The sequence below is a fragment of the Capra hircus genome, chromosome 15, assembly GCF_001704415.2.
Source record: "Capra hircus breed San Clemente chromosome 15, ASM170441v1, whole genome shotgun sequence".
NCBI classification, from domain to species: domain Eukaryota; kingdom Metazoa; phylum Chordata; class Mammalia; order Artiodactyla; family Bovidae; genus Capra; species Capra hircus.
Genome location: NC_030822.1, coordinates 77116655 through 77142137, shown reverse-complemented (window position 1 = coordinate 77142137; position 25483 = coordinate 77116655). Strand labels below are relative to the sequence as shown.

Here is a 25483-nt window from a genome sequence, read left to right as displayed (position 1 = left end):
ATAAGAAAGCTGGCAACATTAAATACAAAGTGTACTAAGCTTGTTATGAAAATGAATTTCAAAGACAATATTTCCCAAATTCATCATGAAAGACAAATTCAGAATAGAAAAGTAAATATTTCACTTACTATTATTAGAAAAACAAAAACAATTGTGATAAATTTTTTTCTAAAGGTCTCTGATTTCTTATGGAATAAGAAAGAAAAATCTTAAACTAATCTTTTTAAATCTTCAAACAACTGCTTTCTTGGAATACTGAAAATGAAGAAGCAACTATGAAACCTTAGGAAAAGAATACCAAACATGAGAAAAAGTACTAGGCTGTACTGAGTATATACACATTTAGAGTTCCAGATTTGTAATTCTAGTGTGAAAAATGATAAAAATGTTTAAAAAGTAAAGCTTAGGCCAATTCAAATTAAAAGAAGGTAAAATTGTTTAATCTTTGTTCAGTGACCCTTATACTTGTAACTCCAATGTAATGAGTCAAAGTAGAGTCAGTTGATAGTTGAATAAAACAATAAATTACATGGGAATAAACAGTGACCCCAATATGAATCTTATAATAATATGACTTACACTCCCTAAGGAGAAGCATTTAGAATAAAGAAATGGTGTGTGGACAGAGAAAAGAGTTGTAGAGATAAAAGAAAATACTAGTAATATAAACTATTCAGATAAAACGAACAGAAAAAAATGAAACATATTTTCAAGAGGTACAAGTTATCTTTCAAATTCTATATCAGAAAGGTAAATTAAATTAATGGTAAAAATTCAACTTCATACAAAGAAATGATTTGCTTGTACACAAGGTTTTGAGTTTAGTTTTCACATTCCCTGCTAATTAAGGCATAATAGTTTCAATTCTAAATAATGACTTCTGGGAAACACATACTATGGAAAAGGAAAATTTTCCAAACATACTATGGAAAAGGAAAATTTTCCAAAATACACACATGGTCATCTTCAATTTATAACCCAAACTTACCTATCTTCATTCTGCATAAATTTGTTTATAAAACAAAATGAAATAAAAGTATAAAATTATTTTAAACATACTTTAGATGGAAGAGCTATACAGCCAAATAAATCAAGTATCCCTAAAATGTTTCTACTCATATCAGGAAGTTCAATTAATAATATTTGGCCATCAAAATAATACCATTTTAATTTATAATTTTATATGAAGGTAAAAATAAATTACACTAAAATTGTAGAGTTGCTAACTGAATCTTAAATGGGTTTTTGTTAGGAAAATATTTTTACTTTTAGGTAACTAAAGACTAACTGTGAAAGCCTAAGGATTTTAAGAAGGTACTTCCTGCAGCAAGCTTCAAAAGAAACATTTCTAATGAGAAAAGTTAAGTAGATTAATTACCTGTAAGATAACAAGAGCATTTTCTATGGAAAGGTCATCTGATGGTAGGCCCTCACTTTTCCAAATTAACTGTTCACTTTCAGTACAAAGAAATCTCCTCAAATCAAATTCTGAAAAATTAAAGATATCAATGATACTTAATAATAATCTTGTGATTGATGAAGAAAAGAGAATAAAACTATTTAAAATATACTCCAACAAAAGTCCAATGATCATTCTTAAAATTCAATCCATCCTTCTGCATTTAGTACCAGAAGTTAACGAGAAAAAAAAAAATTAACGATGCAAAGAAATGAAACAACTGGATTAGTTTTCTTCTATTAAATAAATGTTTCACAACTATAATAATTTATTATAAAACACAAAATTCACAAAGAATTTTGGGATTCCTACATCGCATTTTACCATATGAAATCAGTGTAAAAATTAATAAAATGTTTAACTGCATTCATACAATATCAAAATAATTCAGTGGTCTCAGTTTCAAAAGTGGTTTTAGGGGGACAAGAGTCAACATAATAGATTGATTCTCAGAACATTCGTAGAATTTAGTAAATCTAAGCACTTATGGTATCCATTAACTTACAGAAAGTTTTCCTAATCCTAAAAAAGTAAAATAATAAAAATCAAAAGATATGCTTTTCATATACTAAAACTTCAAATTTATGAATTAACTAAATACACACTTTCAAGACCAGCGAACTTGGTCCATGCTTCCAAACAGGTTTTTCTCAGACCCTCAGGAGCAGCAGAAAGATATGTAATAAATGCAGCAGCTAGTTGAGCTCTTTTAGGAAGAGTAGCTAATTCCTCTGTCATCTCTGCAACCTGAAAAAGAGAGAGAGAGAGATGGATATGTCCTAAGAGGGGAAAAAAAAAAGCTTCACAAATTCAAGCTTTGTTTCTAGGAAAAAATCATTCATTGGTTTAAAGTAATTACCTATCTTGAATACAATTTTCAAAATGTTGAAATACTAGCAAGACCTTAGATCTTGCTGTGATATTAAAACAATGTATGATATCCCAACATATCTATAAAGAAGAATATATTCTTTCATTGAAATTTCCTAATGATTATAATAAACATTGTGAAAATACCATCACTTTCTAAAATATGATTAAGACACAAAGAGTATGAACAAAGCCAAAAAACAAACATTAAGCAAGGAGACTTTTTTAGAAGCATAGGGGGCCTAAAGCATAAGCCTGCACAGAAAGATTACCAATAGAGGAATAATAAAAAGAGAAACAGTTGGCTAGAAGAAGGGGGATTTTAACATTTTCCCATGCCATGCAAAGTTGCTTCAGTCTTAACCTGTGGTTAATAGTGAGCCACTGAAAGTGTTTACACAGAGCAATGAGTGGTATAATGAGCCTAGGTTTCAGAAAGATTTCAGCTGACAAAGTATCAACTAGTTTCAGGGTCAGAGAGAAGAAAGACAAGGAGAATTCAGGTGGAAAAAAAAAAAAAAAGAGCATTAAGGATGGAAGACAAATATGAGGAATATATGCAAAGGGATACAAATTAATAAAAGGAGTCTAAGAAAATCACATATTTTTCATTTTGACACATAGAAGAAGGATGCCTTAGGACACTGGAAAAGAGATTTGATATGAGACAAGAAAAAAAATTCAGAGGTGTCTGAGTTCCTGAGTTGAAGGCCAATATCTAAGTATAGTTAGAAATAGGAATTTTAAAGTCAGCATTCTAGAAATATACATCTGATCAAATATCATCATATGGGTTAATATTTTAGAGACTATATGAGAAACCCCAGAGTTTTTCTCTATTTGCTGAGAAGGGATCTGACAAGGAGAATACTAAGAGGCAATCAACATTACTGGATGAGCAGATGAGGATCACCCCGTGAGGGAAGGAATCTAACTGGTTAAAGAAAAGCAAAATCAAAACAAATGAGAAAAGTTGAAATAGAGGATTTCAAAAACAAATAAATGCCCAAAAGTGTCAAATCCTAAGAGGACTGTCTTGGTAAAGGAAATCCAAAAAAGGCTCTAAAGAGTACTAAATTTTCCATCTACTCATTTTCTTTCCTACCCTTGATGAATGTGGAGAATGAAAAAGTTGGCTTAAAACTCAACATTCAGAAAACTAAGATCATGGCATCTGGTCCATCACTTCATGGCAAAAAAGATGGGGAAACAACAGAAACAGTGACAGACTTTATTTGGAGGGGCTCCAAAATCACTGCAGATGGTGACTGCAGCCATGAAATTAAAAGACACGCTCCTTGGAAGAAAAGCTATGACCAACCTAGACAGCATATTAAAAAGCAGAGACATTATTTTGCCAACAAAGGTCCATCTAGTTGAGGCTATGGTTTTTTCCAGTAGTCATGTATGGATATGAGAGCTGGACTATAAAGAAAGCTGAGTGCTGAAGAATTGATGATTTGAACTGTGGTGTTGGAGAAGACTCTTGAGAGTCCCTTGGACTGCAAGGAGATCCAACCAGTCCATCCTAAAGGAAATCAGTCCTGAATATTCACTGGAAGGACTGATGCTAAAACTGAAACTCTAACTTTGGCCACCTGATGCAAAGATCTGACTCATTTGAAAAGACCCTGATGCTGGGAAAGATTAAAGGTGGGAGAAGGGGATGACAGAGGATGAGATGGTTGGATGGCATCACCGACTTGATGGACATGAGTTTGAGTAAGCTCCAGGAGTTGGTAACGGACAGGGAGGCCTGGCGTGCTGCAGTCCATGGGGTCGCAGAGTTAGACACAACTGAGCAACTGAATTGAACTGAACTGATCTCCCCTAACTAAAAGAGAAATAGATTGCTTTGTCTAAAATCCATTCATATAAAGATATTGTGCTTAAAGATTAATTCACAACAGGGCCATTAATATCTAGATCATTTATCCTAAGCCGGCTGACAGTTAATGGATATTTTGCCTTTTCATTTTTGTTAACAAATATATGAAAAGATGCTCAACATCACTCATTATTAGAGAAATGCAAATCAAAACCACAATGAGGTACCACTTCACACCAGTCAGAATGGCTGCGATCCAAAAATCTGCAAGCAATAAATGCTGGAGAGGGTGTGGAGAAAAGGGAACCCTCCTACACTGTTGGTGGGAATGCAAACTAGTACAGCCACTATGGAGAACAGTGTGGAGATTCCTTAAAAAATTGCAAATAGAACTACCTTATGACCCAGCAATCCCACTTCTGGGCATACACACCGAGGAAACCAGAATTGAAAGAGACACATGTACCCCAATGTTCATCGCAGCACTGTTTATAATAGCCAGGACATGGAAACAACCTAGATGTCCATCAGCAGATGAATGGATAAGAAAGCTGTGGTACATATACACAATGGAGTATTACTCAGCCGTTAAAAAGAATTCATTTGAATCAGTTCTGATGAGATGGATGAAACTGGAGCCAATTATACAGAGTGAAGTAAGCCAGAAAGAAAAACACCAATACAGTATACTAACACATATATATGGAATTTAGGAAGATGGCAATGACGACTCTGTATGCAAGACAGGAAAAAAGACACAGATGTGTATAACGGACTTTTGGACTCAGAGGGAGAGGGAGAGGGTGGGACGATTTGGGAGAATGGGAATTCTAACATGTATACTGTCATGTAAGAATTGAATCGCCAGTCCATGTCTGACGTAGGGTGCAGCTTGCTTGGGGCAGGTGCATGGGGATGACCCAGAGAGATGTTGTGGGGAGGGAGGTGGGAGGGGGGTTCATGTTTGGGAACGCATGTAAGAATTTAAGATTTTAAAATTTTTAAAAAAAATAAATTAATTAATTAAAAAAAAAAAAAAAAAAACAAATATATCACAGATTTCCTGTCTTAAACAATGCCTCTTTATGGCCATGGACTGTACAGGCCACGGGGCTGCGGCAGGACTGAGCAACTCTCACTTCGCTGTGTGATCTCAGACAAACCTGCGCATTCCACCTCCTGTGTTCTCTATCGAGCTGATTAATTAAGACTTCTGCAGCTTTAATTGTGTCTTGTGCTTTGCTTACTTCAGCTTCAAGTTTGGCAGCTTCTGAAGTCCTGCTCTGAAATCTATGAAAACATTAAAATTTAATTAAAGACAATCAGATTTAAGATAGATTTAATACATTATGCTTAGGTAGTAAAGTAAACTTTTATACTAGAATTTTAATTAACTATAATATTGATAATATTTACATATAAAATATCATTATTATAATAGACACGATACCAATGCTTACATTTAAAGGGGAATATTCTCACACGGCTGTGATATCCTACTACATTATGTATAAACATCAATATGACATTCAAAGTTCCTATCATAAGATTGATCTAATTTGTCTTTTCAGTTTTATTTAATTTTATTCAGTCCAATAAAACTAGATGTCAACATCAGAAGAATTGTATATTTTCAAACAATGCGCTATCTTTCATCTGCCATGACTGTCAATGGGCTGTTCCATTATCCAGCTTCTTCCTTACACCTACCTCACCCCTCATTCTAACTCCCACAAATACACACCTATGAAAATTACAAATAAAATTTTTCAACTCACATCAAATATTCATCCCATTAGATATATTCTCTCCCTATGTGCCCAACTGCCAAAGTTTAAAACTTCTTTTTAAATTATTCTCCTTAAAAATGCTTGTACAAATTTATTATTTTACTAAATACAATAGCAGATTCCATATGATTACTTAGTCCTTCAACAAATATGTAAGTGCCTTCAAAATGCCGAGGACTGGGCTTCCCTGGTGGTCCAGTGGTTGAGAATCTGCCTGCCAATGCAGGGGACACAGGTTCAATCCCTGGCCCAGGAAGATCCCACATGCTGCGAGGCAACCTGTGCACCACAACTGCTGAGGTCCACACACTCTAGAGCCCACAAGCCGCAACCACATCACAACTAGAGAGCAGCCCTTGCTAGCTGCAACTGGAGAATACCCACGGATAGCTACAGAGACCCAGCCCGGCCATAGATAAATAAATACATAAAAGAGAACACGTAGGATCATGCTGATTCTAGGAACAGTTCAAAATTAGTGCTATAATTCTCATTTTATAAATATGGAGACTTGGGTCCAAACAGATCTTGCCAATAGTAAGTAGAGGACCTGAAATTCATATACGGGTGTGCTATTAAGTTGCAGGCCCTCTATTCTTTATTGCCTCTCTAACTGCCCTGTTCTTCCCTCCCCGAGACATAAGACTCTAGGAGTCACTTGTCCAATATGGCAGCCACATGTGGCTATCTGAATTTAAATTAATTAAAATTAAAAATCCAATTCCTCAGTCACATTCTCCACAAGTCCTCAATCATATTATTCAGAAGGTTTTCATAATAATCCTCCCAAAATACTAGTAATATGATGCAGTGACTAAGAAAAGGAACTTAAACGAGCCAGACAAATATAGGACCTAATGCTTGCTTACTCATTTACTACTTGTTCAACTTAAGCAAACCTTTCTAATCCTTAGCGTTCTAATTGCAAATAATGGAAGAATATCCGCCTCTCAATATTGTTCTAGATGCTAAAAACATGTATTATGTAAAGTGCCTAGGACAACATCTGACACTTGCAAACGGCTAATAAATGGAGTTAAAACACTGGCACTATAAGCTAACTACTCAATAAATCTTTGATAATTACTTCAGTATGAGTAAGTACTGATTCTGAGCATGTAATATTGAAAAGAATATATCATTTTCCTTATACTACTTTAATTAAATACCAGGAGGGAAATGATGTGATTTTATATCTATATGTCTAATATAAAAAAATTCAAGAATATTAAAAACATTGAATCCGGAGTTTTCACTATACCTTTAATTTATGTATATTAAGTAAATATATAAAAATGTAAATAGAGATGATTGTTTCCTGACTATACATAGAAAAAACAATTAATAGATTTTAGTCTAATGGAACTTTTTCTTGGTACAATAATGTGCATTTCTTCCATAAGAAAAAAAGGAAATGTAATACATGACTTAAAGAAAGTAGCAAGTGATAACAAATGCTATATTTAATGACATGTTCTCCAGTTTTCCAGTCTTTACAATTCTTAAATGAAAATGTTTCCATATTTGTAAGTTCCATACCAGTACTTTTTTTTGTCCTATATTAAAAACAATCACAGGAACAAAGAGGTACATGAGGGCTTTAAGATTAATTCCTTTTATAAAGAGATTTTAGATTTGAGCATATTTGCATGAAGGAACATTTTTAATACCAAAAAGAGCAAAACTAAAAAGATAAAACATTTTTAACATGATCATGTACCATTCACAATTCCAGACTATGGAATAAGTAGTACTGTAGCATCATCAGCAATACAGAAGTCTAAAATGCTGAGGTCAAAATAATAAAGAAGTAGGAATACCAAATGTAAACACTCCCAGCATTAACACAGTACATTCACTTCTTCCTGCTCAGTTTTCCATTGCTTGGAAATATACACAGTGATACCTATACAAATGGAAAGTTATAATATTTTTGTTTTATTAAACTTTTTAAAAAGGAATACACTACGATTTTATATCATTCACCATTTTAAAGTGATAAATCAAAAAATTAATATATTAATTATAACAGTTTTTTAAAACTTAAGTATCAATTGCAGTAGGTTTTTAAATACTCAAAATATATTTCAAAACTTAACTTACTTTTCTTTGAGTTCTGATACTTTTTGACCAACAGAATTAAGAAGCTCTTCTAGTTTCCTTTTTCTATCTTCAGTTTTCCGCAAATTTCTAAAATATAATTCAATTTCATAGAAATCACTTTAGTTATCAACAAAAAGCAGGAACGGCACTGTAATATATAATCTTGCAGTAAACAAATAACAACGAAAATTGTCAGTAATTCACGAGTTTTAATATCTTCATTTAGAATTTTATTTGAAAAGCAATGCTAAAATTAAAAGTGTATTCTGTGACCTAACCACATCACTTCCAGTAATCTACATTTTAAAACACTTGTGCAAACAGATTTCTGGATAAAAATGGCTGGATGGTATCACCGAATCGATCCACATGAGTTTGGGTGAACTCTGGGAGTTGGTGATGGATAGGGAGGCCTGGTGTGCTGCGATTCATGGGGTCACAAAGTGTCAGACACAACTGAGCGACCTGAAGAGAATGTTAAAAAGAACACAGATTCCAAATATATTTTAGCTTCTGATAGACTGTGGATAAGTATGTGACACAAAAACAGAAAAAAGAAAATCAACTGAAGAAAAAGGCAATTATTAAGAATCAAAAATGGTATACAAGAAAGGAAATATACTCATAAAATAATATTTAAGCTATAAAAATGATCACAATAATATAAATAGTATGATTTAACATGAAAATTTTATGCATTATATTGAGAAAAATAAGAGACTTAAGCAGCTAATATCTTCTTGTCTAGAGTAAGAAAGAAAAGATAATTCCAAAAATAGAACAGTGAAAAACATGACATACTTCTTAGTTTGAATTCAGAACAAATGAGATAAAATATAACACTAACTCAGTAGCAAATTGCAATTTAAGCCCCTAAAGTCATTAAATTTTTCCCACACCTGCCAGATAATATTTTAGAAAATATATGCTAAAAATTTTCAAAAGCTTACAGGAAAACAAATATTAGCACTAAAGTTCTAGACAGCTCTTTAAGAATATTAGAGATACCAAAGGAACATTTCATGCAAAGAAGGGCTCTTTATTTCATGCAAATAAATGACAGAAATGGTATGGACCTAACAGAAGAAGAAGCTATTAAGAAAAGGTAGCAAGAATACATAGAAGAATTGTGCAAAAAAGATCTTCATGACCCAGATAACCACGATGGTGTGGTCACTCACTTAGAGCCAGACATCCTGGAATGTGAAGTCAAGGGGGTCTTAGGAAGCATCACTACGAACAAAGCTAACTGAGGTGATGGAATTCCAGCTGAACTATTTCAAATCCTGAAAGATGATGCTGTGAAAGTGCTGCACTCAATATGCCAGCAAATTTGGAAAACTCAGCAGTGGCCACAGGACTGGAAAAGGTCATATTTCATTCTAATCCCAAAGAAAGGCAATGCCAAAGAATGTTCAGACTACTGCACAATTGCACTCATCTCACACACTAGCAAAGTGATACTCAAAATTCTCCGAGCCAGGCTTCAACAGTATGTAAACTATGAACTTCCAGATGTTCAAGTTGGATTTAGAAAGTTAGAGGAAACAGATCAAATTGCCAACATATGTTGGATCACTCAAAAAGCAAGAGAGTTCCAGAAAAACATACTACTTCTGCTTTATTGAGTACACCAAAGCCTTTGACTACACGGATCACAACAAACTGTGGAAAAGGCTTAAAGAGATGGGAATACCACATCATCTTACCAGGCTCCTGAGAAAATCTATGTAGGTCAAGAAGCAACAGTTAAAACTGGACATGGAACAACAGACTAGTTCCAAATTGGGAAATGAGTACATCAAGGCTGTATACTGTCACCTGCTTATTTAACTTCTATGCAGAGTACATCATGAGAAATGCTGGGCTGGAAGAAGCACAAGCTGGAATCAAGATTGCTGGGAGAAATATCAATAACCTCAGAAATGCAGATGACACCACCCTTATGGCAGAAAGTGAAGAGGAACTAAAAGGCCTCTTGATGAAAGTGAAAGAGGAAAGTAAAAAAGCTGGCTTAAAGCTCAACATTCAGAAAACTAATGGTCCCATCACTTCATGGCAAATAAATGGGGAAACAATAGAAAAAGTGAGAGATTTTATCTTCTTGGGCTCCCAGATCACTGCATATGGTGATTGCAGCCATGAATCACCTTGCTTGCTCCTTGGAGGAAAAGCTATGACAAACCTAGACAGCATAATAAAAAGCAGAGACATTCCTTTGCCAACAAAAGCCCGTCTAGTCAAATTATGGTTTTTCTAGCAGTCATGTATGGATGTGAGAGTTGGACCATAAAGAAAGCTGAGGGCTGAAGAATTGATGCTTTTGAACTGTGGTGTTGGAGAAGACTCTTGAGAGTCCCTTGGACTGCAAGAAGATCCAACCAGTCCATTCTAAAGAAAACCAGTCCTGAATATTTATTGGAAAGACTGATGCTGAAGCTGAAACTCCAACTCTTTGGCCACCTGATGTGAAGAACTGACTCATTTGAAAAGACCCTGATACTGGGAAAGATTGAAGGTGGGAGGAGAAGAGGACAACAGAGGATGAGATGGCTGGATGGCATCACCTCCTCAATGGACATGAGTCTGAGCAAGCTCCGGGAGTTGGTAATGGACAGGCAGCCTGGTGTGCTGCAGTCCATGGGGTTGCAAATAGTCAGACACTATTGAGTGACTGAACTGAACTGAAATTTCTAGAATTTATTTTTTGTACCTTAACAGTATTCCTTTACAAAATTTTGCTCTTTCTAAAGAAACTTCTCCCACGTTATCTATCCAACAACTTAATAGTAGGAAAAGAATGAGTGCATTCTGCTATCCATCTTTCAATTGCTTTTTCTTCATATTTTCGGTCTATTTAACTCTTCACTTATTCATTTTTTCTTTTTTCTCTGATGATAAACAGTAACAATACTGTGTCACTTCAAGTACACAGCACAGTGACTTCTCTGATGATGTACAGCTGAAATACTGTGTTACTTTCAGGTGTATAGCACAGTGATCCAGTTATTTTTTGCAAATTATATTCCATTTTAGTTTATATGATATTGAATAAAATGTCCTATGCTATATAATAAAACCATTTACTTCCCTATTTTATGCATAATTGTTTGTCTTTTAATAATATACTCCTCATCTGTAAATAGTGCTGCACCCCAGTGCTAACAGGACCAGACGCATGATCCTACATGATCCTACGTGCATCTGGTCCTGTGCATGGAGGACAGGCATGGCATGTTTCTACATGTTTCTACTGCATGGCAATAGAAAGGGAGAAGGTGGAAATGGTGACAGATTTCCTCTTCTTGGGCTCTAAAACCACTGCAGATGGTGACTGCAGCCATGAAATCAGACGACATCACAGCTCCTGTGATGAGAAACCTAGACAGAGTGTTGAAAAGCAGAGACATCACTCTGCCGACAAAGGTCTGCATAGTCAAGGCTATGGTCTTCCCAGTGGTTGTGTACAGCTGTGAAAGCTGGACCATAAAGGCAGAGCACCAAAGAATTGATACCTTTGAACTTTGGTGCTGGAGAAGACTCCTGAAAGTCCCTTGGACAGCAAGGAGATCAAACCAGTCAATCTTAAGGGAGATCAACCCTGAATACTCGTTGGAAGGACTGATGCTGAAGCTGAAGCTCCAATATTTTGGTCATCTGATGTGAACAGACGACTCACTGGAAAAGTCCCTGACGCTGGGAAAGGCTGAGGGCAGAAGAAGAAGAGGGCGCCAGAGGATGAGATGATAGGATGGTGCTGCTGATGCAACAGACACCAACTTGGGCAGACTTCAGGAGAAGATGAGCGACAGGGAGGCCTGGGGTGCTGCAGGCCATGCGGTCACAAAGCATCGGACATGACTGGGCTACTGAAAAGCAACAACCCAATTACGTACAGATCTTTCTTGCAAGTTTTGTTATCTAGCTCTTCTGCCAGTTTCTAATTAGTTTTCCATGATAATCATTCCACGTGGAGATGTGTTTTTGATGTGTCTGTGGTTTAGGCGAGGTGAGCTCTACATTCTCCACTCCATTATCTTGATCTACATTCTTAATTTGTATTTAAATGACTCAGTGTTGTCAGCTGCCTTTTTAGCTACAGACAATAAATAAACCCTAATAATATGTCATCAATTGATAAAAATGAAGGTTAGGGTTGTTTATATTTTATATTTAACTTACGATTCTAATCCTGCCTGTTCAGCTTCCAAAGGCTGAATTCGCTCCAAGACATGGGAGTACTGGACATTGGCTTTAACCCAGGCAGCTAAGGGAGCAGCTGCAGTACTGGCACGCTTAGCATTCTGAAAAAACACATCGGAAATCATCCCACATCCTAACTCCATTTGAAGTAAAGGTAAGGTTAGTTCCAGTGTGTTTTAAGGGTTTGTTTAATAATTTAACCCAAATAATGAAGTTTTTGGTTTACAGCAAAAATAAAAATAAAGTGAATTGCTGTTTTAAGTAAAAAATATATAAACTATTTTTCCTTAAGAACAAATCTTTTTGAACCACATACAATCTTTAATAGAAATCTATCATTCTATTGACATAAATAATTATTAGACACATTTATAATGAATACATGTGCCATCCCCAACAATCTTCAAGCATCATTTCTCTCTCTTCAATACAAAGAATAGATCTTTATTAGATAAAAGCACTGTTGAAACAACTGCTACTGGCGTCAAAGAAGTACATGACATTTTAAATAAAAGATCTAAGAAAGACAAGAATCATGAAATTGAAACTGTTTGCCGAATTAGATATAAGCATTCCAACAGAGAGATGTGTTATTATATGACTAATATACAAGAAGAAATAAAAGCATACAGGCAAATTGGAAGTTATGACTGTTTAGGAACTTACCAATGAGAGCAGATCGTAAGACTCAAACACCACCTAAGATAATAAACCTGTCTCCAGCCCTCTAGATTCTAGTTTACCCAATTCTTCTGGTAAATACCTCCCAGCTATAATAGTTAGAACTTATTATAAAAAACTTTTACTGTTTTAAATAAACTAAAAAACAAATAACGTAAACCATCACATTTTGACAAGAAGAATATAACAAGAGTATGGAAAGGGAATTTAAGGTATCTGTAAAATTACCTTTGGATCAAAAGATCCTTTATTTTTAAGTAGAAGTTCTTCAACACTCTCTCTTATTTCCTTTGGAATATTTCGTGCATCAAAGGTTGCTATGTCTTCTCGCACACCTCTCTTTGCAAGGAAGCTAGAAATAAAGCATATTAATTCAAATGAGGCTAAATATACTTTGCTATTTTTAACAAAAATATCAATTTAATACAGTGGTATATACAATACTTTCAATCTATTAGTTAACCAATAGAGTACTTTTAAAGTACTTAAGTCTCTAAAGTAACATTTCTTCATCGTTTTTTATAGACAAGGAGCTCCAGAAAGATGCACAACAGCTTTACTAAGGTTCTGTGAATACACTGAAGCAATACAATAAAGGAATGATAACACTGAACTCCATCCACATCCCTTTATGTGAACTCCTGAGCAACTAACACATTATGAGATGTGCAAGAAAATATTCTGACTCCTTTATAAGAAAGATATTTTAAGTGCTCTCTCAATTTTAAATCTCCTCCCCCATTTCAGATTGAAAAAGAACTCTGCTATCAAAATGAATACCAGCACAAACTATAATGCCATTGCTATACTGTGAAACTGAATGTTCCACAGTATATACTGAGTTAACAGTCAGCCTTTTCTCCTCTAGTTTACATCCCTTTTATATTTTCATGGAGCTCTCACTTGCTCTCTGTATCTCTCTGCCTCTGCCAAGAGTGAAAAACTCTTTGAGAACAGTGACTATATTTTCTTCATCAGCACACCACAGCAAATACATTACTCTGCACCATGTAAAGACTAAATCAATATTTACGTTTATTAAGATGTGATTAAACACTTTAAGGCATTCGTCTTCTCCTTTGACACTTTTAACAATCACTTATAGAGGAAGGAAAATATAGTTCTTGAAATATGACTACATAGACCATCCTGAAATATTAGGGGAAAGTGTGTAACCCCATACTTAGATGAAGTTCAGTTTGAGAAACAATATAAGAAATTATAAAAATATGAAACAATGTATAATTTACTCATGAAATAACATTTTTCACAAATTCAAAAACTTACCTTTTCATGCTCACCCAAGATGTGTCAAAGATACCCATTAATCTCAAAACGCCTTCAAGAATGTCTCTGATGACATCAGGAGGCATACGCAGGGAACGGATTTCTGAAAGAGATTCTGGCTTAATGTTTCCAACTGCTAGTTTAGCTTCATTGACTAGAGGCTAGAAAACAAAAAGGGTATTTAAACATTCAAAAAATATATATGGAAATATGCTAACTCTTTACAAATTATCTAATATTGTCATTTTATTTAAAACAACTAGTTATTAATACCCTTTCTCTTCCAATATAAAAATGCTCTAAAACACACAAAGTACAAAATGTTCAAGTGGGGAAAGCTAGAGTTTCTGGCACCATAACTTCCACAGTCTAATTTGGAAAATCTAATCTGTTTTGAGACAATCTGCCATTTTCAAGAGGTCCTTTCTTTTCTAATACATGCTTGCTTATTTAATCAAGCCTCAAGGGGGAAAAAAAGAAAAAAAGCCTGAGAGTTTGTCTTAATTTATCTGCAAAATATTTCTTCTTCTTACAGTGTAAACAATATGATTCATGGAAAACAAAGATTATTTTTAGCAACCATTAGCTAATTTGGTTACTTCTCCTAGCAGACTTTCCTTCCTATTTCTCTTTTATAAACAGTATTACGTGAAAGCCACACTGGTAATACTATTAGGAAATAACTTATGAAAATAATGTTTAAACTCCAATGTAAAGTTGAAAATCAAAACTATAAATGGCTCTTACAGTGTTTCCTATTTTTATCTTACCTGTACTTCTTTCAATTCATCATCAATTTTGTTCTTCCTTTCTTCAATTTTAATGACTTCTTCCGCTATTTTGTGCTTCAGTCTTTCAAGTTCTGTCTTCTGCTCACTAGCATCCTACAGGAATATATAAGCAGTATTCCAATTGATTTTAATGCACTCAACATTTAAAAGCATAATACCAAAAATGTTATCTTAACATCACTATTAAATGTTTTCCTAATATTAATTGACATCAGAATTTCTAACATGCCTAGGAAACTGATGCTATAATTTATAGTAATTTATATAATTTATAATTTACTCTATATTTCTATTAGGAAATATGCTTTAATTTTTCTGGATAGCAAAGCAATAAATGTTTACTATATAAAAATCAAACTGTCAGAAATGCGTAATTTAGAAAATGATCCTAATAATATACATTTAACACTTGCAACAACCCCAGAGAAATACTATTATGCTCATTTCATAAACAAGAAAACTAAAAATAGAAGTCTTCTCTAATTCTAATAGTAGAATAGTAATAATTCTTAGAGACAAGCTATAGTATTCTAAAACTTTGTTTCTATATTTTAGACAAAAACTAATTGAAATTATTACACAATAATATGCAAATATATGAACAAAAATTAGTTAAGATTAAAAGAACACAATGATATATTAATAACACATGATGTTTTTACTCATATATTCAAAAATCAAGAGTCCCACATATATAAACATGCTTAAACATTATGAATGTATTTATTTATACTATCAAAAAGCCAAGGAGGAAATTTGTCAAGAAACCTTCCAAAAGTTCTAATAACAGAAATTCCCAACCATATTATAATCATCCAAGGAGTTTTAAGACTAATGTTTGGTGTCCTTTCTATACCTATTGTGACAAATATATCACATTACATACATAAACAGAATCATTATCTTGCACACTTGAAACTAATAAAGGGGTGTGAGTCAATTATATCTCAATTAAATCAAAAAGAGACCAGAGTCCCCTCCCTCTCTCTCTCTCTACCTGAATTGAAAGAAACAAATTTGCTGTTTAAGCTGGCAACAACAACAAAACTAATGCCTTGCGTCCTATTACCATATCCCTCAGGCACCTGACACATGAACTCAATTAAAATATTCTACATTCCACAAGTGTTTCTACCTGTGTATCTCTGCTACCAGTCCCCAAAGGGGAAAGTTCCTTTCTCAAACTCCACAGCATCAAAATATTCCCTAAAGGCCCTACTCATGTGTTTCACATTTTATTAACCTACTTTTCCAACTGTAAGTTACAACTATTCTGAATATGTACAGCATTTAATATGTGTGTTCTTTCCTTATGTCGCAAACCTGGAGCAGCAGGCTTTAAAAGTCTCACAGTTTGGTGAACTTATGAATGAGGCAGAGAGGGACGGACAGGGACTTTGGAAAGATCATGAGACACTGCTATATTTAAACTGGAAAACCAAAAGGACCTAGTGCAAGCACATGGAACACTGCTCAACGCCAGCCTGGATGGGAGAATGGACACATGTATATGTATGGCTGAGTGCCTTTGCTATTCACCTCAAACTACAACACTGTTAACTGGCTACATCTCAATACAAAAGACCTTTTGGTGTCAAAAAAATTAAAATCAAGAAAAAAAAAAAAGTTGCACAATTTAGTATTTGTCTCTCTATGCCATCAGTTCAGTTCAGTTTAGTTGCTCGCTCATGTCCGACTCTTTGCAACTCCATGAACCACAGGACGCCAAGCCTCCCTGTCCATCACCAACTCCCGGAGTCTACCCAAACCCATGTCCATTGAGTCGGTGATGCCATCCAACCATCTCATCATCTGTTGTCCCCTTCTCCTCCTGCCCCTAATCCCTCCCAGCATCAGAGTCTTTTCCAATGAGTCAACTCTTCGCATGAGGTGGCCAAAGTACTGGAGTTTCAGCTTCAACATCAGTCCTTCCAATGAACACACAGGACTGATCTCCTTTAGAATGGACAGGTTGGATCTCCTTGCAGTCCAAGGGACTCTCAAGAGTCTTCTCCAACACCACACTTCAAAAGCATCAATTCTTCAGCCCTCAGCTTTCTTTATAATCCAACTCTTACATCCATACATGACTACTGGAAAAACCATAGCCTTGTCTAGGTGGACCTTTGTTGGCAAAGGAATGTCTCTGCTTTTTACTATGCTGTCTAGGTTGGTCATAGCTTTGCTTCCAAGGAGTGTCTTTTAATTTCATGGCTGCAGTCACCATCTGCAGTAATCTTGGAGCCCAGAAAAAATAGTCTCTAAATGTTTCCACTGTTTCCCCAACTATTTCCCATGAAGTGATGGGACCAGATGCCATAATCTTAGTTTTCTGAATGCTGAACTTTAAGCCAACTTTTTCACTCTCCTCTTTCACTTTCATCAAGAGGCTTTTTAGTTCCTCTTCACTTTCTGCCATAAGGGTGGTGTCATCTGCATATCTGAGGTTATTGATATGTCTCCCAGCAATCTTGATTCCAACTTGTGCTTCTTCCAGTCCAGCATTTCTCATGATGTACTCTGCATAGAAGTTAAATAAGCAGGATGACAATATACAGCCTTGACGTCCTCCTTTTCCTATTTGGAACCAGTCTGTTGTTCCATGTCCAGTTTTGTTGCTTCCTGACTTTCATACAGATTTGTCAAGAGGCAGGTCAGGTGGTCAGGTATTCCCATCTCTTTCAAAATTTTCCACAGTTTGTTGTGATCCACATAGTCAAAGGCTTTGGCATAGTCAATAAAGCAGAAATAGATGTTTTTCTGGAACTCTCGTGCATTCTTGACGATCCAGCAGATGTTGGCAATTTGATCTCTGGTTCTGCCTTTTCTAAAACCAGCTTGAACATACTTATGTATAAAATAACAAACAGAACTGTCGTCTATTTATCACTGAGCAAAATTATTAACTTATAATACAAGATGCAGAGTTATTTTTCTAGGTCTAATCTAGGTAATCTAGGTAGCTACAGTCTTAGAAATCTCTCTTCCCAGAACAGCCCAGAGAAAAGAGTAGCACAGTACACTATGAATCTCAATAACATTCACTAGTGTGGAAGTGCACAGGCCCAGCGAGTACTGAATATTTCCCTTTGTTAATATACAGATATCAATGATATGATCTTTTATGGGTTTTTTTTTACTGTTTTTCAAATTACTAGTTAACGGTAAGTAACCCAAAAGTGTTCCAACTGCAACAACAGACGTTAGAATATGAAACAAAGCTTTCAACTTCCTGCATAAAAAAACAATATCTGATAGATATTTTTACAATAAAAATGACTAGCTGCTTCAGATAAGTATTTATATTATTTTGTTTCTAAAATTCCTTGAGAAAAAGTATGCTAAAGTTTTACAGTATAAAAATTAAAATGATTTTCTGATCTGTTACTTCCAGGCCAGGTAGTCCATAAATGTATATTGTAAACACCATATGTGAACATAATCATCAGTTATCTGAAAATACTATTGCTTCTGAAGATTTTCCATCTGCCAATGAATTAATTTTGACATGACAGGTGAAATCTTTTTGCTTATGCCACCCTCAGTTCAGCCCAGATAACTCTCTTGTGAAATTTACAGACAATAAACTTCTTTTCCATGCTCATAGAGCTTTGGTGCATAAGAATTATTCTTTAACTAAGTACAAAGAATCATGTAAGAAAAAATAATAATGAGACATGTTCAAGAAAAAGAAAACTTCATAAAATTCCCTCTGAGAGCTAGCTGTAGATGCTGCAACAAATGAAATACCACAAGAGGCACTACAGCCAAAAGGAAACACCTAGAGATTGTTTTACATCTCCTGAGAAACAATATAAAGATGAAACACTGAATAGGAGGGTTAAAAGACAAACTTTAAGAAATTTTGAAGAAAGCAGAACAAATATAAAGTGAGACAATATAAGAACGTTAGAGAACCAGACTAGTAAGCCCAAACCCAAATAAGAATTCTAAAATGCAAGAACAGAGAAATAAAGGAAAAGGAATTATCAATAAAATAATTTAAGGAAATTTCCCAAAACTGAAGGAGGCAAATTTTTTTTTTTTAAATTTTAAAATCTTTAATTCTTACATGCGTTCCCAAACATGAACCCCCCTCCCACCTCCCTCCCTTGTGGGGAGGAGGCAAATTTTTAGGTAGTAAGAACTCATACTGGACACAGTGGATGAAAATAAACCTAAACCAAAGCAAATCACTGTAACTTTAGAACAATGAAAACCAAGATCTAAATGATTCCAAGGGGGGTGGAAAAAAAAAAAAAAACAGGTTATCCAAACACAGATCAGAAATTAAAACAGTGCTTTAATCACCAACAATGGAAGCTAGGAGAAAATGAACTCAACTCATGAAGAAAACATAAATAGTCCACCCTAGAATACTATTCCTATCACACAACCAACCAACCAAGAACACAGCAGAACGTTCATATACATGAGATCTCAAAACTTATCTTCCATGTACCCTTTCTCCAGAAGCTTCTAGGGCCAAGCTCCAGACATGAGGCAGTAGACCGAGATGGTAAAGAAAGATCGCAGGACAGCAACTGAGACCAGGCAGAGAAGGAAGCAAGCCACAAGGCTCCAGGAGAGAACGCTACAGGGGCTGAGGAAAACCATAAAACAGCAGAGGCTTCGGGAAGTCTTCACAGAATATTTACAACACATTTTTAAATAGGCAGTTTATGAAGTCATATTACCACTTCCCTTCCCAACTATCAGAAGTCAGAGGAAAAATGGTTATTCGTCTAAGAAATTAAGTCAAAGAAGCTCAGGATTTGGAATTACCAGGCCAAGGACTACAAAGCTAAGGTTGAGAACAAGATTTTCAGACGAAAAACAAGGGCATCACATTTATTTGCTAATTAATAATGTTGAGTATCTTTTCATATATTTGTGAAACGTATGACCCCTTTATATAAGTCTTTTTTCACGAAAGGCCAGTGCAAATCTTTTGCCTATTTGTAAACTGAATTGTTAGTTTTATTAATATTGAGTTGTAATCATTTCTGTACATGTTGGAAACAAGTTTTTTTTTTAATCAAATACACATTTGTCAATATTTTCTCCCAGTCTGTGACCTGCCTTTTCATTTTCTTTTTTAACTTCTATGAGGTCCAATTTGTCATTTATTTTCCTCTTCTTCTTTGGTATTATATCTAAGAAATCCCTGCTTTACCCAACATCATAGACATTTTCTCCCTAATTTTCTTCTGAAGTTTTATAATTTTATGCTGTACATTTAGATCTATGTTTCATGTCAAGTTATTTTTCATATGTCTGAGGTGTTTTTCCTCTCTTCATAGATATCTAAATATTCCAGTACCACTTCTTAAAAGAATATTCCTTTCCACATTTAAATAATATCATTGTATGAAATTAATTGACCACGTATGTTTGAGTCTGTTTCTGGATTCCATAGTGTTCCGATAAACACTATGCTCACCACTACACCAGTGTTACCCTACCTTGACTCCTGTAGATTTATAGTAGGTCTTTATATATTAAGACTTTCTAAAAGTGTCATTTACTTTTACTGAGATATATACTCTAGTCTGAAAAACCCTGAAATTAATTTAAATAAAAGAGGCATTAGACTTGAAGTAAGGTTAACATCACCTACATGGAGATGGTGAAACATATTTAAGACACAATCATGGATGTAAAACTAACAGAATTTAAGGATTCTTTAGATGCATGGGTTAAGGGAACAGAAGTCTAACACAATTTATAAATTCTGTTTTGAACAATTAGCTATATTGTAGTGCCATAACTAAGAAAAGGAATACAGGAAAGGAAATAATGAGTTTAGTTTTGAACTGTTTTGAATTGTAAGGCTTACAGGACTTTCAAGAAGACCTATCTAACAGATTACTGATTATGTAAGTCTGAAGCTCAGAGGAGGAATAGGGGTAAAGGACAAAAAATTATGGACTTAGTGGTAGTAAGCAATCAGTACCAAAAAGCAAGGTAATGAGCAGAAGCACACAGAAAAGGTAGGCAAATGTGAAAGGATATCCTGGCAAGGGAGAACAGATGGCAGAGGAGCAGGTGGACGTGGAGTACATCTCTCTCCACGGACACATCAGGAACACACCTTCAGACACAGAAGTGCATGCAGAACACAGGCTGAGAATGGACAGGAGGAGTAACCAACCAGCGGAAGAGAATACATAGAACCACACAGAACTCAGTAGGATGAAGGAACTAGGGAGGAAAACAGGACTGGACCTGCCCTCTGCAGTGAGGGAACTGAAGTTGGGGTCTGATCCCCACATCGGGGCAACTGACTGGGTTAGAGGAGAAACATTTAAGGCTGAGAGTGAAGCAGCTGATCCGTGGCAGCCTAAATGGAATGAGAATCAGACAGTCCTTGCCGCAGCCATACATCCCTGGACAGGGACACAGGTCCCCTAGAAGGAGCAGCAGCTAGGACCTGGAGCTTAGGGACTGTGGAGCAATCCCAGGGTGAGGGCTGCTGTTGACTACAGAGAGACGGATCAAGGAGATGTGAGGGAGGAGACTGTGGTGGGAAATGCCTGTGGAGGAAAGCCAGGCAGCCATGGAAGCAAGGAGATATGTTGAGTCACATATATGGGATGGAGCCATCACCATATCCTCTCTCCCCCGACACGCCAGCATCAGCAGCCGAACAGTATAGAGGCTGGCCCACCAAATGCCTGACACCATGAACTACACAGTGGGACCCCACGCAGGGTCCTCCTTTAAGTGTCTGACCCGTCAATCTACAGAGTAGTACCCTAGCCAAGGGGGCCCCTCTATGTGCCGGCTACTGCTGCTGCTGCTGCTAAGTCGCTTCAGTCGTGTCCAACTCTGTGAGACCCCATAGACAGCAGCGCACTAGGCTCCTCTGTCCCTGGGATTCTCCAGGCAAAAGCACTGGAGTGGGTTGCCATTTCCTTCTCCAATGCATAAAAGTGAAAAGTGAAAGTGAAGTCACTCAGTCATGCCTGACTCTTAGCGACCCCATGGACTGCAGCCTACCAGGCTCCCCAGTCCATGGGATTTTCCAGGCAAGAGTACTGGAGTGGGTTGCCATTGGCTTCTCCGCTATGTGTCTGATGCCCTGAAAAACAGAGAAGGTCCCCAGGCAAGGAGGACCTCTAAGTGCCTGAACAGGCAGAGCTACAGAGAAAGACAGGCCAAAGAGGCCTTCTAATCGCCAGCTACAAGAAGCTCAAAAAAAGACTCTGACAGGGCCATAACTCCTGCAGCTGAGGCGGGCCATAACTCCTGCAGCTAAGGCAGCCCATGTCTTTGAACACTTGGCGCTGCCAGGGTCCCCACAGGCCAGGCAGCTGTGCCAACTTCATGTTCAACCCTCACTGAGGCAGAGCTGCCATAGGCAAAAAAGTCTTGCATCTATGCACGCAGGGTCACTTCGGTCCTGTCCAACTCTGCAACGCTGTAGACTGTGGCCTGCCAGGCTTCTCTGTCAGGGGGGTTCTCCAGGCAAGAATACTGGAGTGTATTAGCCAGCATTGGTTGCCATACCCTTCTAGAGCACTGTATTTCCTGCTGCCCTAGCCACCAACTCTCTGAGTACCTGGTGCTGCCAGAACCCCTGCGACCCAAGAAGCTGCACCACCTCTGCACCTGGCCCTCACTGGGGCAAACCCAAGTCCTCCAGGGCAGCCTCAGGAGCAAACCCCAGTGGACGACCCACATGCAGAGGTGGAAATAAAACCACAATTGAAACCCAGGGGCAGTGTGGCTAAGGAATAAGACCTAAAACCTTCCCATCAGCTGTACAAGCTGCAGATTAAATCCACACAAATAGGTAGACTCTGTCTATGGAAAATATAAAAGGCCATTGAGAGCTCCCACAAAAGAAAACACACTAGTCTGAGAGCTGTGGACACTGGAAGCAAGAACACACAGAAAGTAGGACCAGATTCAAATCTGAGCTGCCCCCACAGCAGGTCGAGAGACCAGCAGAGTGTTGGAGGGCATGGTAGGGAGGTGAGGTGGGCTGTGAGTCCCAGGGAGGGAAAGGACCCTGACAGCAGTGACAAAAAAAAACATTCATTACTCTTATCTTTTCATTGTTCTGTAGATGTATTTTTCTTTTTTATTCCTTGTTTTATGCTCCCCTCTGATATAGCTGTCCATTTTATTGGCACTGTTCAGTTCAGTTCAGTCGCTCAGTCATGTCTGACTCTTTGCGACCCCATGAATCGCAGCACGCCAGGCCTCCCTGTCCATCAACAACTCCCAGAGTTCACTCAGACTCACGTCCATCAAGTCAGTGATGCCATCCAGCTATCTCATCCTCTGTCGTCCCCTTCTCCTCCTGCCCCCAATCCCTCCCAGCATCAGAGTCTTTTCCAGTGAGTCAACTCTTCGCATGAGGTGGCCAAAGTACTGGAGTTTCAGCTTTAGCATCATTCCTTCCAAAGAAATCCCAGGGCTGATCTCCTTCAGAATGGACTGGTTGGATCTCCTTGCAGTCCAAGGGACTCTCAAGAGTCTTCTCCAACACCACAGTTCAAAAGCATCAATTCTTCAGTGTTCAGCCTTCTTCACAGTCCAACTCTCACATCCATACATGACCACAGGAAAAACCATAGCCTTGACTAGACAGACCTTAGTCGGCAAAGAAATATCTCTGCTTTTGAATATGCTATCTAGGTTGGTCATAACTTTTCTTCCAAGGAGTAAGCATCTTTTAATTTCATGGCTGCAGTCACCATCTGCACTGATTTTGGAGCCCAAAAAAATAAAGTCTGACACTGTTTCCACTGTTTCCCCATCTATTTCCCATGAAGTGATGGGACCGGATGCCATGATCTTCATTTTCTGAGTGTTGAGCTTTAAGCCAACTTTTTCAAGCTCCTCTTTCACTTTCATCAAAAGGCTTTTTAGTTCCTCTTCACTTTCTGCCATAACGGTGGTGTCATCTGCATATCTGAGAACAAATATATGGCAATAAAATGGATAACCTGGAAGAAATGGATAGATTCTTAGAAAAATTCAATCTTCCCAGATTGAACCAGGAAGAAATAGAAACTATGAACAACCCAATTACCAGCACTGAAATTGAAGCTGTGATCAAATATCTCTCAAAAGACAAAAGCCCAGGAACAGATGGCTTCACAGGTGAATTCTATCAAACATTTAGAGACAAGCTAATGCCGATCCTTCTAAAACTCTTTGAAAAAACTGCAGAGAAAGGAACACTTTTCAACTCATTCTATGAGGCCACCATCACCCCGATACCAAAACCAGACAATGACAACACAGAAAAAGAAAACTTCAGGACAATATCACTGGTGAATCAAAAAAAATCCTCAGTAAAAGTTTAGCAAACAGAATTCAGCAACACATCAAAAAGGTCATACACCATGATCAAGTTGGGTTTATTCCAGGGATGCAAGGACTCTTCAATATATGCAAATCAATCAATGTGATATACCATATTAAACTGAATGATAAAAATCATATGATAATCTCAACAGATGCAGAAAAGGCTTTGACAAAATTCAGCACCCATTTATGATTAAAACTCTTCAAAAAAAGGGCACAGAAGGAACCTACCTCAACATAGTAAAGGCCATATAGGATAAGCCTACAGCAAACATTATTCTCAATGGTGACAAACTGAAAGCATTCCTCCTAAAATCAGGAACAAGACAGGGTGTCCATTTTCACCACTATTATTCAACATAGTTCTGGAAGTCCTAGCTACAGCAATCAGAGAAGAAAAAGAAATAAGAGGAATCCAGATCAGAAAAGAAGAAGTAAAGCTCTCACTGTCTGCAGATGACATGATACTGTACCTAGAAAACCCTAAAGATACTATCAGAAAATTACTAGAGCTAATCAGTGAATTTCACAGTGTTTCAGGAAACAAAATCAATACACAGAAATCACTTGTATTTCTATATACCAACAATGAAAAATCAGAAAGAGAAATTAAGGACTCAATCCAATTCACCATTACAACAAAAAATAAAATAAATATCTAGGAATAAACTTACCCAAGGAGACAACAGAAATGTACACAGACAATTATAAGACACTGATGAAAGAAATCAAAGATGACAAGAACAGATGGAGAGATATTCCATGTTCCTGGGTAAGAAGAATCAATATTGTGAAAATGATTATACTACCAAATGTTATCTACAGATTCAATGCAATACCTATCAAATTACCAATGGCATTTTTCACAAAATGCCAAAAAACAAAAAAATTGCACATTTCATATGAAAACACAAAAGATCCTGAATAGCCAAAGAAATCTTGAGAAATAATGGAGCTGGAGAAATCAACCTTCCTGACTTCAGATTATACTAAAAAGCTACATTCATCAATACAGTATAACAGAAACAGAAATATAGATCTATGGAATAGCTACATGTAAAAGAATGAAATTAAAACACTTCCTAACACCATACACAAAAATAAACTCAAAATGGATTAAAGACCTAAATGTAAGACCAGAAACTAT

The 25483-nt window shown here is 36.5% G+C and overlaps 1 protein-coding gene across 1 annotated transcript in view; it reads right to left on the bottom strand.

Annotated features, from left to right (window-relative positions):
- Positions 1–25483, bottom strand: part of DYNC2H1 (dynein cytoplasmic 2 heavy chain 1) — a 399579-nt gene that overhangs the window by 233457 nt on the left and 140639 nt on the right. The window contains exons 56-63 of the mRNA XM_013969394.2: positions 14992–15105; positions 14222–14382; positions 13163–13286; positions 12233–12354; positions 8051–8137; positions 5321–5447; positions 2065–2206; positions 1379–1488 (exon numbers count right to left, since the gene is read on the bottom strand). Of these exons, the coding sequence (XP_013824848.2) occupies positions 1379–1488; positions 2065–2206; positions 5321–5447; positions 8051–8137; positions 12233–12354; positions 13163–13286; positions 14222–14382; positions 14992–15105 (987 nt within the window). The remainder of the gene's footprint in view (positions 1–1378; positions 1489–2064; positions 2207–5320; positions 5448–8050; positions 8138–12232; positions 12355–13162; positions 13287–14221; positions 14383–14991; positions 15106–25483) is intronic.